At 42.8% G+C, this 18099-nt stretch overlaps 3 protein-coding genes across 3 annotated transcripts; all 3 read right to left on the minus strand.

Moving 5' to 3' along the window:
* Positions 1-227: 227 nt before the first annotated feature.
* LOC126380018 (uncharacterized) lies at positions 228-1383 on the minus strand. Its single transcript, XM_050029092.1, has one exon. The coding sequence runs from the start codon at positions 1346-1348 to the stop codon at positions 734-736; it is 615 nt and encodes a 204-aa protein (XP_049885049.1). The 5' UTR covers positions 1349-1383; the 3' UTR covers positions 228-733.
* Positions 1384-3995: 2612 nt separating this feature from the next.
* LOC126380015 (catalase) lies at positions 3996-6681 on the minus strand. The gene is made up of 2 exons (XM_050029090.1): positions 6523-6681; positions 3996-5649 (listed from the first exon to the last, which is right to left on the minus strand). Exons 1-2 carry the CDS (start codon positions 6577-6579, stop codon positions 4183-4185), a joined length of 1524 nt encoding a protein of 507 aa, XP_049885047.1. The 5' UTR covers positions 6580-6681; the 3' UTR covers positions 3996-4182.
* A 1314-nt stretch (positions 6682-7995) lies between these two features.
* On the minus strand, positions 7996-9942 carry LOC126380413 (uncharacterized). Its single transcript, XM_050029799.1, has one exon. The coding sequence runs from the start codon at positions 9940-9942 to the stop codon at positions 7996-7998; it is 1947 nt and encodes a 648-aa protein (XP_049885756.1).
* Positions 9943-18099: the final 8157 nt, after the last annotated feature.

The raw sequence follows: 18099 nt of genomic DNA on the forward strand, positions 1-18099 counted from the left end.
TACGAATTTCGCGGTTTCTCACTGCGGTTTTGTATTGCTACGTAGGTGTGTACCTAGTACCTACGTAATAAATAACATAAGTATAGGTAAATACGACGTAAATACTAGACAGATATAGGTACAATACTAACTAGAAAATATATAATGGAACATTGGTTTCATTTAAAACGTCAGAAACAAAGGCCAACAGGCCCGTTAAACTTAATTATTTAATTGGAAGGGTAATATAATTATTAATTACCAATAGCATTAATGGGCAATTAATATTTATCTAGAGTAGGTAGATACCTAGGTGTGCGCGTGTAGTACTCCACATTTTAATTTCGTAATCATAATATAATCGATCAAAATAAGTGGTTGCTCAAATAATGGCGTATTAGGTAGAATATAAGTTGTTAGTACTAATGTGCAGGTCAGGTTTTTGATCTTGATAAGTTCAATAAACTACGGAAGGATACGAGTTGAGTGCTCCCTTTTTTCTTATGTAGATAGATACCTACCTAGCGTACCTATATCTTCTCTATCACTAAAAGCGCGATCGCCAACCGATCCAACAAGAATTACTTGTTTTGATACACCAGATAGGTAGGTATCTGCCAATTTACAATGTACGCATTAAGTATACCTACCTACATTTTCAACATTCATAAAGGTCAAAGTAGCTCTTCCTCAAATAATATTAGAAAGAGTTGGTTTAAAAATTGAAACAAGCCGTACGATCCATTATGTAAAGTTATATTTTCTTTCTCGGAGTTCTAGGATTTTTATTCAGCTTTCTGTTGAGGGCATGAAACATGTTACGAAGAATGTACGACCTTCTCGTCCGGTACCGGGCAGTCTTCTCGGGGACCGGGAGAATGGGGACGTGGTCGCCTTCTTCATTCTTTTTGCCCTTGACGTTAGACGTGAGGTTCAAACTCCTTTTCCGGTACCCGAGAGACGAAGACCCCTGTGTGACCCGGCTCTCAGACTTCTTCCCTTTTTTCTCAATATCACTGATTCGACGAAGGATATCTTCGTTCTGTTTAACGATGTGTTCTGTCATAGATTTTACTTGAATCAAATCACTGTTAAGTTTTGGAAGTTGGATTTTGTTTACGAGTTCGAACTTTTCAGTAATAATACTGATAGCATGTAGGAAGTCTTCTCTCGAAGTATCTATATTACTTTTGCTGGCAGACTTGTGGCATACGGCACATTTCCATTGATACAATAGATCGCCGCCCTCTCGGAGGTCATGTGGCGAATCGTTCACGTTAATGCATTTCACATGAAACCTGGAGTCACACTCCTCGCACTTGACACCGTCGCCTATACGCAGCACCCGTTGACATCGCTGGCAGATCATGCTGCAATCAGCGCACACGTTTCTTATACTCTCACTCTCTTCACAATAGGCACCACTGTTACAGATCACGCGTACATATATATATATATATATATATCAACAATACAACGTGCAAAGAATATTTGATTTATATTCTAATTATTATTCTTCACTGAGCCGTAACACATCGTGTCGCTTTCAAATCTACTAATTATCTTCCATAAATCAGGATCAAGTTTTAAAAAACAAACATAATAAAACAAAACCAATAAGTAAAGTGTAAACGTGTAAATCTATAAAATAGTAAACATAGAATACATTTTATTCCTTTAAAAGGAACAAAACCATAGAAAAAGGAATTTGACTGAAAGACGACGTGACGTTTATTTTATTTATTTTATAAAATATCTCATTTGCTGTCATGAAATTATGGTGTAGAAAGTATGTATTACCTAATTAAACATAGTAAGTAGTGTTATGTGAAGTAACTTTTTCGGTGGCGATTTTACCTATCCATACGCATTGTTGTGGGTACCTACGTATATGTCACTTTTCGATAAGCACTTAAGAAGGGAAAACGTTAACCACGCCGGCGGGGTTTAAAGTGTTCAGAAGGGTTGCGGCGCGAGCTGTGTATCTGCGATGAAGGAATCCAACAACTGTCCGTGTATAAAAGCCCGTTCAATAAGCGCCTAGTAATTAGCATAGCCAAGCAGCGTGTTAAACAACGTTTTGCGTTATTGCCCGATGTGAAAATATAGGATACATATTATATTACTTGACAAGAACCAAGATACAGACAATATAAAAGCGATTGATTTTGGATCATTTGTATTGGCTCCTTGACAACCTAGTCAAATGAGATCCTTTTTTCATGGAAGTTTTCTATGGAGTTTGTATGGAAATACTGTACTAACGTAATCAATAAAAGCGGTCAACAGTCGTACTCATTGTTACTTAATTTATAAATTTTGAAAAGTAAAAAAGATTGATTTTTAATCTTCTATTAAAGGCTTCTATTTCTACGTTAGCATTTTATAATTTATCTTTGAGCCAGTCAAATATCCAATTACCTCCTAAGCGCGTAGATATACATTGGTGCTAATTCCTGTAAATACCATCTAATTTTATTTTAAGTTATATCTGTCATTTTCTTATCCGCCGAAAAGGAAAGGGACGGGTAATCGACAAGCATAAAATTTATGGAACACACGTCAATTTTAAGCACAAATCTAAACCAACCGTCTAAAAATTTTACGTCAGTCAATAACCCGACACATTAATTTACTCATTCTTCCTAAAATTAAGAGCTGTCAATCATCCGTCCCTTTCCTTTTCGACGGATATGAAAATGACGGATATAACTTAAAATAAAATTAGGCGGTGTCTGCAGGAATCGGGGCCATTTTAAGTCTATGGATTACTAAGTAGGTACTTACCTATTTAGTTTAGACATAGTTTTTATTTTCTGTGTTGTGCTTGTTTCCAACTTTAGAAACAAGACTCAGCTGGAGTAGACTTTAGGACGTAGTAGTATTATTCCTTATTACATACTTTAGATTTAATAAATCTACCTTTTCTAAATGAATAATTACCTATAACCAAATCAGAAGTATTAAGGTACCTAAGTACATTTATTTTAAGAGCTTAGTATAGTTATTTCTATTTCTATCATGCACTATCCCTATGTATAATGTCAATATAGATAGGTATAGGTTGCCCAGTAGAGATTGCTACTTTACCAATAAGACATGCATGACATGCTCCTTATTGTTTTTGTTTCGTTGTAATCCTGCGCAATAAAGAAGTTATGTGTTTTATGGAAACTTCCAAAATGACAACAAATCAATTAAATCAAAAGAAGGTCAAGTGTAAACGTACAATTAAGTCTGATCGGTAGGTTCGTTCGTAGGACCTACTTATTTTGTTAATTTGCATAGGTTTAGGACGCAGCCCGCGCCACCTTTTCCTTGTAAATAGGTAAGTGCCTACCACCTAACTAGGTACTTATTTGTTTTTTGTTTCGGCAGTGCATATGACGCGATTTACGTATTAGCCACAGACAAAAAGTGGGTATATTTTTGTTTATCTAGATAAAACCACACTTGGAGGACTATCCTTTCTCTAAAAAATCACAGAACAAAAAATAGATTCATTCATGATTACCTTAAAACGTACAGCGCTCCCTGGTGGATTGTTATGATATTTACATACTGGTAGTCAAAGTTCGAGTTTGCTTTGAATTTTTGTATGACGCATTTCGATTAGATGGCGCTTTTGATTACGTGTAAAAGAAAAGAGGGTGTTTTGTGTTATACTGCGAAGCTACGACTGCGAAGTGAGGTCATTAATTACCCACAAAACAGCTAATTTGAGAATCATTTTCTACACAAACAGTTTACGAAGTTCAGATACTTCGACCTTCATGTTAAGGATGATTGTAGTGATTCCGATAAGCTATCAAAGTATTTATCTTATTGTCTACCTACCTTCTTGTTCAATAATTATGTATCAGTATAATTAGTATCAATTATTATCGTTCATTTTGTCACAGAGTAATTTAAAAACATCAAAACAAGTTTTAGAGCATACAATTTTGCTAATCATCCTCCTCTGCACATTGAAAGAGGAAGGTAAAATGAGTAGGGGGAAAATAAAAAAACCGCAATAAGAATATGGAAGATTTTATTATGTACCACTTCTGTACTTACCATTTGTCATTAGTCTACAAGTAAAAATAGTATATTACCAAATAAATAATAAAAAAGAATAAGACCCATTTATTCCCACATTATGTAAAAACTTGCAATTGTTTTTGGTTGTAAAAAAGCACCCATCAATTTAGTCTTATGTTTTTACAAGTTAGCATGATACTTCTTGTAAGGAGCTAATCCAGCAGCAACTTTGCTTCCCAAATCAGGATGTACCTGAGTGAAGATCTTGATTGCTCGCTCTTGAATGAAACCAGCAGCATCCTTAAGATTTCCAACAATGTTCTCAACTAAGCGTTGCTTGGCGCCGTCGTCAAAGACTTGTTTGAAAAGCACAGTAGCCTGTGAGAAGTTATCTTCAGTCTGGCCGCTGTCGTACCTGTCCACGTCGCCAGACACGTTGTACCTGGGCTGCAGGCGCTGCGCGCGCGGGCATTCCTGCGGACCCGAGAACGAGTTGGGGAAGTAGTTAGGGCATCCCTCTTGGTTGCTGATATTTTGTGGTCCATCACGTTGGTAGTTAGATACAGTCACGCGGTAGGGGCAGTTAACGGGGATCTGCAAGTAGTTAGCTCCCAGTCTGTGACGGTGCGTGTCGCTGTACGAAAACAGACGACCCTGCAACATCTTGTCAGGGGAGGGTTCAATTCCGGGCACTAAGTTGGCAGGGCTGAATGCAATCTGCTCAACCTCAGCAAAATAGTTCTTGGGGTTCCTGTCAAGAACCAGTTTACCCACAGGAATCAATGGGTATTCTGAATGCGGCCAGATTTTAGTCAAATCAAATGGATTGAATTTGCAGTTTTCAGCTTGTGCCATTGTCATCACCTGGATATAGAAGGTCCATGATGGGAAATCACCTTTGCCAATGGCATTGTAGAGATCTCTGATGGAATAGTCAGGATCAGAGGATGCAAATTCACCAGCCTTGTCTGTAGGCAAGTTCTTAATTCCTTGGTTAGTCTTGTAATGGAATTTGCACCAGTGTGCAACTCCTTGTGCATTTACAAGCTTGAAAGTGTGAGAGCCATATCCATTCATATGCCTGTATCCGTCAGGAATGCCTCTGTCACCGAACAAATATAAGACCTGATGAATTGTCTCTGGTCTGAGAGTCAGGAAGTCCCAGAACATATCAGCATCCTTCAAGTGGGTAGCAGGGTTTCGTTTCTGAGTATGGATAAAACTAGGGAATAATGTTGGATCTCTGATGAAGAAAATAGGAGTGTTGTTTCCAACCAGATCCCAGTTGCCGTCATCGGTATAGAACTTGACTGCAAATCCTCTAGGGTCACGAACAGTATCAGCAGATCCACTTTCCCCACCAACAGTGGAGAAACGGACAGCAATTGGTGTCTTCTTTCCAATAGACTCAAAAACTTTGGCGGCACTGTATTTAGTAATGTCATGTGTCACTTCAAAATAACCAAAGGCACCTGCTCCTTTGGCATGCACAACACGCTCAGGAATGCGCTCCCTGTCGAAGGCAGACATTTCATCCAAGAAGTTGGCATCTTGCAGAAGAGCTGGACCATTTTTGCCAATAGTTTGAATGGCAGTCTTCACACCGACAGGAGCACCCGATTTAGTGGTGATGTAGCCGGGGGAATCCTGAAAATGGTACAATAATACTGTCTTAATTTCAGGTCTTAAATTCTCATAAAAATATTAACCTAACCTTTTAAGATGAATATAATTCGCTTAGCAACACCAAAAAAGTTGATAAGTAATCAATGTTGTATACCTAAATATTATATTTGTGCACTTTAGTTTAATCTGTTGATTAAATGTTTTCCATAGTGTGCAAAGATAAGGACAATCCCCCCTATCGTACTGATTTACTATATCAACATTCCAACAAAAATAATGTAATTTAACCAACCTAGTAGCTATTGTTAGTAATGTACAATAATGCACAGCATTAAGTCCGATAGATAAAAAGGAGCAAAGTTCAATACCTATTAGAAATTATTTGTTATGTGATTTAGTAATCATATATTTTATAACAAATGTTTACTGTTATTAATATAAGTCCTACACCAACAGTAAACCCATGAAAAGTAACTATCATCAATCAACATTTACTTGTAGAAATAAAATGTATAGTAATAGTCTCTTTACCCTCTTGCAACAAATTACAACTGGTTTCAATATTATGAAGATAACACATACTCTGGTTCACTAACATACTTTTAGTCGGTTTAGTAAGGAATAGTACCTAGTTATAATGTAGAATAATTACTAGGTGCTTTATAAAATTGTAGTGTTTATAAAACTTGAGACATTATTTTAGCCATGCTTTAGTATGAGTAATGAAAACTGGACTTCAAACAAACATGACAAACAACTAGCAATATGCATGATAATGGAGTTAAAAGTACATTCCAGTTCACATTGGCATAATTTCCAGATTTCATGTTGCGGCTGCGCATGGGCTTGCATTTTTCACTTGCATTTTGTTGTCCATAAGAGGCGATGTCTTACCTTGACGGATTTCTTGAAGTTGACCAGTTGGTCGGCAGCGGGGCCCCTTGAAGCCATGATTACACAATAAAACGGAGCGACACACTGGACCGGCACCGTGCAGTCAAATACTGCGAAGCGGCTCGTAGATTCCTTTATATAGAGTTTCGAGCGATAAACAACTATCACGCCAAACAAGTGCAAGTGGCTGGTATCGGCGCGGCGGCGGGCGGGGGGCTTCGGCGTGTACCCGGCCAATCAATAGCTGAAGATAACAGTCAACAATCAACTTAAAAACAGAAGAAAAAGATAAAAACAAAAGCGAACTGTGTACCTAACACGATAGCAGACTAAATTCTCGAGTTTAGAGTCGTTTGACACTTGACAGCAACGAAAATTACATTTGACAGCTAGATGACGTCACGGCAATGGCTGAATGGCAACCGCGAGTATAATTAAAATCCAAAAATCTACCAATTTCCATTTTGCATACTAACACCAAGTTTATGGATTTTGAATTAGGTAGGTACTTACCTATTTAGTTACTCCAAGAGAAGTAGGTGCCTACAATGAAGCAGACCTTTTTTTTTTTTTTTTTTAACGTTGGGAAATGCGTTACGCATACCACGCCACCCGGGGGGGCGACGTGGTTATGTGGTCGGGTGTTGCCACCCGGTATACCCACTAAAACCCAACGGTGTTCCTACTTTTCCACTGTGGTGCCAGGACCCGGGAATCGCCGAAGCATTCTTCCGCGACCCGGCAGTGGTTGGCCTGTTAGGCCTCGCCTCGTTATGAGTGGCGTGCGCGGAACACGCACGCAGCGCCTACTCGAGCCAGTTGAAGGTTGGAACGACAGACTCCCCCGAGTCTGCCGCCCGTGGCTCCCTGGGTCTCCCCCTTATGTGCACTCCTCCCTTAGTCCAGTGCACACAGGGTGAGACCCGCGTCGGTGTTTGGGCGAAAGATGGCCGACATCCGCCCGCCATCCCCGCCCCGCTCCGCTCATCTGAGCGGCGTGCGTCGGTGGTGGAAGTGACATTTCACACAAGCTGGTCTGGTCTCCCGCCCCGGTCTCCCAGGGCGAAACCGAGACCATCACCACACCCACAGAGCCGTCAGTTGGTATTCATGGGCTCAGTACCAACTCGTCCCGCGGCCTGCGGGCGGGAAAGTCGCGAGGAGGCCTGAGGGCCATCGCGAACCTTCCGCTTGTTCCTCGTTTGGGCAGTACATTTTGAACTGCCCAATCGGTGCTCCGCCGGTCTTCTCGCCGCCTCGCACACTGTGCAGTACGGGGTAGCGGAGCACTGTGAGGACTGGTGGCCGGTTTGGCCGCATCGGAAACACTGGGTGCTCCGGTCCACCTCGGACTCGCACATGGCGTGCGCATGTCCGGTTTCGTGGCATCGGAAGCACCGCAGCGGACGCGGCTCCAGCACCCTCACCTGGACAGAGGTCCAGCCGACCAGGAGGCGACCTTTAGCGACCCTTTTAGCAGCTGCTACAGGGCAGCTCACCATCAGGGAGCCCATGCCACCCGCGCCTTCGCGAATGACACCGGTCCTGATGGCGTCCGTCGCACATCCGCCGGCCGTGGCCACTGCCCGCCTCTTGAACGGAGACGGAGTCATCCAGTCCCACAATGCGCATGTCTGCGCGTTTTATGGGTCTGGAGACTTTTACCACGTCCCCGTTCATCGACTCCCTGAGCTTTTCAGCCAGGGTGTCGGCCTTCTCGGCGCTCGTTGCGCCCGCGAGCTCCAACACTCTCGCGCCGGGCACCGCCTTGCGGATCCTGAGGTTGGTTATCCCCAGGCTCTGGAGATTCACCTTGGCCTTGGCCGTCCTCAGGACATCCGCATAGGTGGTTCCCCCCTCCATTGCCGCCGGTTGCAGATGCAGCACTACCGCCGCTGTGCGGGGTGTGCGCATCTTGGGCACCTTGGGGCGCTGTTGCGTGGGAGCCGCCTTCTTCTTTCGGCCTTTGCCGACGGTGGTCCAGCCGTCGCCGGCAGACCCGGAAGGCAGGGGTTGGGCCTCGACTTGGCCGCCGTTCCCTCCCTTCTTCCTTTTCTTCCTCCCCCTGGGACCCCTCTTCCTCTTCTTCTGGGGCTGTGTGGAGGATGGGCCACTAGCAGCTGCGGCTGGGCCTTGAGAGGCCGCGAGCGGCGTGGCACGTGTGGTGCCGGCTGCGGTGGCAGTCGCCTTCTTGGCTACTGCTGCGGGGGTCCTCGCCGAGGCAGCGGGGGTCCTGGCCGCAGCAGCGTAGGACTGCGCGTTTTTTCGGTCCGCCGCTAGCGGGGGACGCATCGTCTTTGGAGGCAGGAGCCTGTCCTCTAGACCTGCCAATTTCGCATCCATCATGAAGCCCACCTGGCTTATGATTTGCGCGGCAAGGTCTCCATCGGTATCGGACGTGGCTCTACTGCTCTCGCGCAGCGGCGGGTTCGTCCTCTTCGTCGGCACTGCGCGTGCAACCCTTGGGGCCGGCTCCGGAAGCGGGCTCTCAGAGACAGGCGAGGTCTCCGTTAAGGGTGCAGGCGCTGGCGCTGTCGGGGTCTTACTCTGAGTTGCGCCCAGCGAATCCCTCACCTGGCGCATCTCCAGACGAAGGGTCTCCATCTCCTTCTTCTGGTCGTCGATCGCTCTCTGCAGGCGAGAGTTCTCGGCCTGCAGATTGCGCGACTCCTCGCTCACCGACGTGGAGCGGAGAACGTCTAGGACCTCCATGATGAGCCTGGTGGAGTCCCTTAGGGCACGGACGAAGGTGCCCTTTAGTCTGCCCGATTTGCTGGCCACGTTCTCTATAACGGCGGCAGCATCCTTCGCCTTCTGGTAGAGACCGGCGACCGTCTCGGTACCAGGTGTAGGGGCGGGATCAACTCCTGCCACCTTCGTCACTGTTTCCGGCAGTGTGCCGGAGCTTCGTAGGCCGAAGACTTTTTTGGCTGACTCAGCCACTGCCGTTTCAGCCTCAAGCATGAGCTCCTCCCGCCTGGCGCGGTTGAGCTCAGCTTTGGCCTTGGCAAGCCCCACGTATTCTCCGGTAGTGGGAGGGCGACCTCTACCTCTCTTGGCCCGCGCCCTCATGACGGGTGAACCGAGCTCCGTAACCGGAGCTCGGTCCCCCTCGTCAGAGGACGGGTCCGAGAGCACAACTGTTTTGCGCTTGCGCCACAGTGTGCCCTCTGGGAGGGAGGTTATGCTCTCCATGGAGCAAACGGTCCGTAGACTACTCGTTTCATCCGAAGATGAAACGAGGCTAGGACCGCTCCGTCTTGGCTCCAACACCACCCGCGCTTCGGGAAGCGCAGACGGTGTTGACGCGCGAGTGTCAATTCCGGTGTTGGCGTTGAACGCCGGGTAGAAATCTACCTTGTCCTCCTCGGGTTTACGAAGGCTCCGAGAGCCCACGGAGCGATTGCAGTCCCCCCACATACGATCGGGGACCTTAAACCGGATTCACCAGTTTCCTGGCTACCGGCGTGGGTAATTGATTTCTTAACCGCTTTATCCATTTTTGCTGTACCTCAGCAGGCGGTCTCTTTTATTAACCAGGGTGAGCTCCCTGGGGTGCCCTCACGGCCTGGAACGCCAGACCATACAGCCCCTCGCCGGGCACCACAAACTTGAGCTTTCGGTGATTTTTTCAGAGGTTGTCTTCCTCGCGGCCCCCTCCGCTAAATGCGGAGGCGGCCCCCGTTCCAGACAGCATTGCGTCTGGGCTACGGGTCGGGCCGACGGTGGCCGAAGCCATTGCCCGGCATTGCTGCCGGACCCGCCGCCCCTGCCAACGGTGGGGCCGAAGCCCCTGTCATCTGGGCGAGGCCAGAGACGCCGTCGGATAGTCGCCCTCCTGTGTCCACTCTGCGCACCACCTCGTCCCTGCAGAGGGCCACGAGCGAGAGCGACTCCACCACGCTGTTTTGGTCCGCGCCGGCCGAAGCCGGTACCCCCCCATTACTGGGGGGGCATTCCCCTATCCGCCACCTGGGGACGCGCCCGATGGGAGATCAGCAACTCCACACGGGACAATGAAGCAGACCTACCTTAATTCAATGTAAGTATACCTACCTATCTACAGAAGTTTTAAAATTATTTACAGCGATAAAATAACCCTTTATCTAAGTATCGATAAAGATGACGATAAAATCATCCTGAGACAAATTAAAGCTCCTTGCATACACAGGTGGTATAGGCAGATGTGTTATGGGGGCGGGGGCGGGAATTTTGAAATGTTCGTGTTCGTGCACAGGCAGGATGTTCTTGGTAGCCCCTCGATGGTACATTTTTTGTCACTGATGTTGCTTTAATAAGAGACTGCCAATCTGAGATAAATTATAGACGAGAATTTCCAAGCGCACGCGTACCTCTTTGCCGAAAGTACATGACGGTTTTGTTTTGGTAATGCCTTTATACTCTATAGAGACGTTGTTTTTTTCTTATAAGTGAGTGGTAGTGATTAGACGTATGATGTACGATATAGGTAAGTACCTCACCTCCCCAAAAAGCGGCAGAAAAAATGTAGTTTAGTTTTGGGCCAAAGACAACACGCGTTTATAATTTATCTGCGGTGCCAACATGCAACTCAGTACAGTGCGTATAAGTCATATCCTCCTACTCGTAACCTTCTAACTCTGCTTTGTCATTTGCCTCTTATTGCCAAGTAATGATACAGTACTGCAGTGCAGTAAAAGTGTCTGTTCCCACAACAACTTCAACACAAGTGTTTTGATTGCCTAAGGAGGACCACATATTGCTTAAGAGTTACCTACAACGTGGAAGACCTTAAGCATAGAATATGGAACAATACTACGTACTTATATAGCGGCAACTCTCCGCTCCCCACCAGCGTCTGGACCTTAGTTTACCTCACCCACTCGGTCATACTTTAGTTTAGAATCGTGAAGGCTTAGCGCGGACCGTTGTTTTTAAGTATTTTTGTTCGTATTTTGAAATTGTACACCCACGTTCTTTCGTCTGATTCGAATGCTTGATCTCACATAAATATTCATTTTTCATGGTGATTGTTCATTAAAACGTGCTAATAATTTACAATAAAATTCAACCTAAGCTAAGTGCTTAATGTAAAAAAAATGTGAATGTAATTAGATCTATTGATTAGATCAATGATTTTTAGTCAAGCCTAAAGCCTATTTATATTTTGAACCGTAATTGTTATTTTTTTTGTTTAATTGTGTGGTAAATAAATAAATATATATTAACTGTCTGATGATTATAAAAGCTTCTATCGTAAGTAGTACCTAAGTAAATAATGACAGTTAAATTAGGTACCTATTGTAATTGGCAGCCCTCAGACGTCTGTCATACACACACGGAGTTGCGCGTGTACGATAACGTCAATGTGTAGTGTCTGTGTAAAACAAGTTTGTTTGTATGAAGTGTCCGGGGTGGTAGGTACCTATTTACCTGTTTGAAACTGTTCACGTCTTCTAATGCTTATTCTCCTAAAAAAGCAACACGAGTATCAAACTTGATAGGTAGGTAGGTAGTCCACAGAGCACCCAAGCCCTGATCTGCCGTGTAATCGGTTTTACCAGACACAATAAAGAATAAAGACGTGGATACCACCTACCCACCTAGATACCTATATAAAAAAATAAGTACTTTATACGTAGGTAATTAAAATACCAGTATTGCTGAATAACAATTTTAACAATGTAGAGATTATTACATATTATACTTAGTTTTGATTTAAAAACCAATTAAACTGTTTGTTTGCGCCGGTCCCTAGATACCTGCTATACCTGCTGTAGTGTAAGTGTGAGTTCGACTTGAGGCAGAGGTGAGCAAAGGTGACCCCTTTCTTTCGTAACCTACTCACACGACCGGCCGGCTACTCTGTTTGTTAGCTGATAAAACGCATTAACTCACGACCGTTATTCAGCAGGGTGAGCAGAGCCACAAGCCATCGGAAGATTTGTTGGTGATCATACTGAAGTTCTAATACTTCTTCTGGCCATAGAGGCAGCCAATCAGCTCGCGACACCAAACACTTCAGGACCCCGATACCGACCCCGCCGGCGTTGTCGACGATTTCCCTCAATCAGCGCTTATCGCTATCGACCCCTAGGGTCGATTAATTATTTCAAATATTTTTCCTCTCAGACGACGCCCTGAGCCGAGGTTCGCGCCCAACTGGGTACCCTCAGGCCTGTTGTCTTAAACGTTATACCGATTGGAGAGCCTTCAGCGCTCCCTATTTGTCCGGCCAAGTAGTTAATGCCATCTGCGGCAAATCTGCAATAAGTCACGACAAAAAATAACATAGTGACGAGACATTATGGCGGAATTTTACCAAGCCAGGGTCAGGAGGACATTCCTTCTCGGAATAATAAGCAGCTGAACATTATTCTCTACCCCCGGCCAAGCAGACAGCATCCATAATAGTAGACAGTATTTTATATCATTCACAATGTCATTGCTCCTTGTTGAATAAAAGAAACTGGTTTATCGATGTACTTATTTAATAAGAAAGCGAAAGTGGTAGTCATACGTAACAACTTAATACCAGATCACGATCGTCGACGATATGTCCCGTATGTGTCCACTCCACCTCCGCAAACTTTGGTGCCACACTGTGGATCAAGACGTTAACACAGAAGTAGGTAAAATCATCATCTCCCTAGCGTTATCCTGTTTCTCACGGGGTCCGCTAACCTAACCTGAAGATTTGACAAGTCTGGTTTTTTACAAAAACGACTGCATGTCTGACCTTCCAACCCCCGAACGGAAATCCAGCCCAATATGGGTTAGGTGTTAGGTCACAAATCTCCGAAACGCATTTCTCGGGAACGCGGTTTTCCTCACGATGTTTATAATCATTTATGATCGAATTATGAATTCGAAAACAAGAAAACCATTGGCTTAGGCCCGCGCTGGGATTCGAACTTAAGACCTTACAGTGAGAGTAAAGCGTTCTTCCAACTGAGCTACCACGGTTCCCAGAACTCTACCTAAGTCTTAAACGAATTTTACTTATACTTACATAATTATAGCATATTGGCGGGCAGTGCCACAAGTAATCAGAAGTTGGCCTTCCAGTCCCTTTTAATACGAAGTCACTGGTATGAAGAACCGTATGGCAATAGGTGAAAAGCTCATCATCGTCCATATAAAATGGCCTATCAAGTTACTAAAGACCATCAAGTTGTTTTTTACGACATGCCCGGGAAGATTTAATAAGAGCAGTTGAACGCGTTCTATGTTTTTTGCTCGCTCTCGGTTCAGCATGGAAGCAATTCAATTCACTTTTGAGGAGTAAACTACGTATATAGCTACCTACCTACTCTTGAAAATTATGATTGTGCTCTCGTATGTAAGTAGGTACGTAGGTATTATTAATCTGTTTCTAGGGCAGGAGGAAAATAAACATAGTGCCACTTTTTTATCGTTTACACTTAAGTTTATTACAGACTGACTGCATTTCGACCGACGACCTGCAAAATTGCAGCAAATAACAAGTGCATCGAAAATCGCAGTCTCCAGATGTATCTACTTTTGAGCTGGCTTGCACTTCAAATGCAGTGCATTTGTAATAGCCGTACCATCGCAGGTTCAGTGTGTTATGTCTGATTGTTGAAATTTTAGTTCTGTGCAATAAAGTATATTTGATTAGATTTGATTTGATTTCAGTCGTCCGTTGTTTAAATATGCAAAAGTCATTGACTTTCCCGCCAGCCCTAGTGCCGTAATAAAATTATGTAAGTAGGTACTTAACTAAAAAAATCTTTACGAGTCAATACAAGAAATGCATGCGTAAGAGTTATGATCGCCTAATGTTTTTGAAAGAACGCCTGAATTGCAGGTTCAAATCCAGTACGGTCTTATGATTTTCGAATTTCTTTTCGAAGTCATGATGGACCCTAAATGATTATCATGTGTGTATGGTTAGGACATTGCAGATGATGAGATGTTACTTATCACGTTAAATCTGTAGAACTTTACGAAGAATATTTGAAGGAATTAATCGACCCTAGTGGGTCGATAGCGATAAGATTTTTGGGAAACGTAGCGTGGAAAGGCCCTCACTTACATGCTTCAGCAGGCAAGCTAAACCGTTAGTCCCAGTTGCACCTACTACGTAGTCATTGCGTGAGTCATGTCAGGGGCCTTTGGCGGCTCAATAATAACCCTGACACCAGGGCCAGAGTTGATGAAGTTACAAGACACAGAGGAGACTTACGAATATGGGTGTTTAGGAAGAATTGGGCTGGGTATATGTGACCTTGATTTCGTGAAGAACCATTTAGCAATATTTATTATAAAAGTAAATCCTTCCGTAGCCTAAATGTGATTATGATGTTAGCATCATCTCAATACTGACTATTGCGACAAGTTTTATTATCTCGAGTTATTTTCGTTCTTGTAAATGTTTAAAAAACATGTTTGTTTCCTATCTATTTGGGCCTTCCAACGCTATAAGTAATAAATTATATAATTATAATTAATAATTATTTACACCATGCGGAGTTGCCTCGAAGAAGACGTAGGCTCACTAAGACGGGATTTGCGAAATTCAACCCCTAAGGGGGTAAAAATGGGTGGCAAAGTTTGTATGATACTTCTATAGTTTTGATAGCAGGATTTCACGCGAACGAAGTCGCGGGTATATTATTATTCTGATCAAAATGAAGAGAAGCAATATAGGTAGCAACATAATTCTATACCGTATCTTTTCCAAATGTCAAGCAACAAATATTTTTATATAAATATGCCTATGTCATTAACTACATTATATTTTTGAATAATTATCTAACGAGCAATGATAAAATATGTAATTACTTATCACGTTAAATCTGTACAACTTTGTTTTTGACGTGACTTATTGTAGATTTGCCTCAGATGGCATTAACTACTTGGCTGGACAAATGGGGAGCGCTCACCCGGTACACAATTTAAGACAACAGGCTTGAGGGTGCCCAGTTGGGCGCGCCTCGGATCACAGCGTTGTCTGAGAGGAAGAATATTTGAAGGAATTAATCGACCCTAGTGGGTCGATAGCGATAAGCGCAGAATGGGGGAAATCATCGACCTCGTCGGCGGGGTCGGTATCGGGGTACAACGCCATCTGGTGGAAAGACCCTCATTGTTTTGTTATTAATAAAATAGACGTGACTACCACCATCTTTTCCGGCCAAGTAGTTACTGTCCTTTGCGGAAAATAAGTCGCGGCATGGAAAAAAAACTACTACCATCTCCCAAAACTTTGGAGTAGTCCGTAACCCAATAGCAGCAGTTCTGTTCATTATTGTACCGAATTAATGGTTCCACTTGTCAAAATTTTATCAAATTGTTTTTGTATAAGTAGGTACTAATGTTGCTAATTTAATACGTAGGATACATCAACCTCTTCAGTATTCGTTACGATGCCGATGTCACTAACACCCTGTATTTCATAAAGTCATTCATTTTCTTTGATAAAAAGGTAAAGATAAGTAAGTGGGTACACTGGACAACGATTTTTGACGAATGGAATACCACCCTAACTCAGACACCCACTTATACAAAGCAGCAGTAGAGAAATGGCGTGGTCATTGTTGTCCAGTTGACGAGGGAAGGCTCCCTGTGGCCCAAGGAAATGTTTAAGAAATCAAATAAAAAGCTTTTTATTATGAATTATTTCTAAATTACTTACTCAGTTATCATATCAAGTAGGACCACTAGCAAATCGTAATCGTCATGATAAGACGCGACCTTCGCATTCGGAGGTAATCTTGTAAATTAGATACCTACTTATCATTAAAAAAACGTTAAAGGAATATCTTCGATAATGGTATTCCTATTTAAAACTGAAAAAGCTACCTGAGTCAGGATTTTGTTTACCTAGGTACCTAATTTGTTTTCAATAAAAGATAATGAATTTTCACCGCATCTGTGTAGGAAACTATTTCTTTGGAATGCATCTTATTTCGCGGGGTTGACTTTTACAACTATACTACACAGCCTTGATTTTATGGTTTGCCCACCTTTCAAAATCCAACACCTATCTGTTGTTTATCTATTAATACAGAAAACTGGGTCTTACTATTCATGTACTTACCTACTTAAATAATTATCTACAAGTAGTAGAATGAAAGCAGTTTTAGGTATCAATTGGTATCTATTATTAATACTTAGCACCATCAAAATCTGATTTCCTTATGAATTGATTGTACATATTTGGTTCGTACACAAAAATACTGTAATGATCTTTATAGAGAATATTCAGATAGAAACAAGTGCCTCTGCATATCTAATGATAGTAAATAATTATGTAAGTAGGAATTAAATTAACATTGTCATAAATCGTCATGTTCATGCCACAAAGTACTTATAAGTACTTACCTAGGTATATTTGTTTAAAATCAAATCCATAAAATACACTTCTACGTAGGAAGGTCAATGGGTTCGAAGCCCGGGGGTCATGCATCTGATTGAATGTACTTAATTGGATGAATCCATTTGGTATCTCAAACTAAACAAAGATTAAAACAATAATTAAGAGATCCTTAGCGCAGATTTTAAGCATGTGTAAAAATAAATAAAATACCTAATACGATATTACTAGGTATAACTAGTTATATGGTTTGTGCAGAAAACCGTCATTTGAACGGCGATACCCATAACTACCAACTACAATTAAATTAGTTCTTTACTCTATGATCAAAGCAACGTTGGTGTAGGTGCCACGATACCGACCCCGCCAGAGTGGTCGACGATTTCCCTCATTCAGCGCATGGTATAAGAAGACCAGGTAGGTATGCTCAATCCTATGACAAGACGCCATTTCTAGCCCACTGATGACGTAAATGTTACCATTAAATTGATATCTCCAACATTCGAAGGACGTAAATTTTATTATTGAAAATTACGCGAATTACTGATTAATGTATTTAATTACTATTACTTGTCACATATATAACAAATTGAAAACCTGTAAGTAAATCTTTTACTAAAACTTCAAAATTTCCTTGCAAAGTAAGTAAAAACATTGGTCGTGGGTAATTTATTTATGACGAAATGGCAATACAGGGCGGGATGACGTCAGCTGGGCTAACCTTGAAATGTTATCTGTCTGTTTTGAGTATAAGTACCTGGTTTTCAGTGATTCTTCTTAAGAAGATTCAGCGCTTATCGCTATCGGCCCACTAGGGTCGATTAATTCTTTTAAATATTATCCTCTCAAATGTCGCCCTGGCCTGAGGTCCGAGAGTCGAGGAACTGGGCACCCTCAGGTCTGTTGTCTTAGATTTTGTACCAGTTGAGAGCCCTCAGCGCTTCCCGTTTGTCCGGTCAAGTAGTTAATGCCATTTGACAAATCTAAGATAAGTCACGTCAAAAATAAGCGTCGGTGATACGTACGGTCTACAGCATGTCATATTCAAATTCAAATTTCAAATTCAAAAATATCTTTATTCAGTAGGTAACATAGTTACACTTTGAATCGTCAATTTTTACATAACGAACGTCTCATCCGCCTAAAACTACTGCAGCTTCTCACAACCTGTATAGCCGGGGAAAAGAAGCTGCAAGAAAAACCTCGGCACAGGGCCCTAGACGTTCTTTAAAAAAAATAAAAATAAACATAAAATA

Source organism: Pectinophora gossypiella, chromosome Z (genome assembly GCF_024362695.1).
Source record: "Pectinophora gossypiella chromosome Z, ilPecGoss1.1, whole genome shotgun sequence".
Classification (NCBI taxonomy): domain Eukaryota; kingdom Metazoa; phylum Arthropoda; class Insecta; order Lepidoptera; family Gelechiidae; genus Pectinophora; species Pectinophora gossypiella.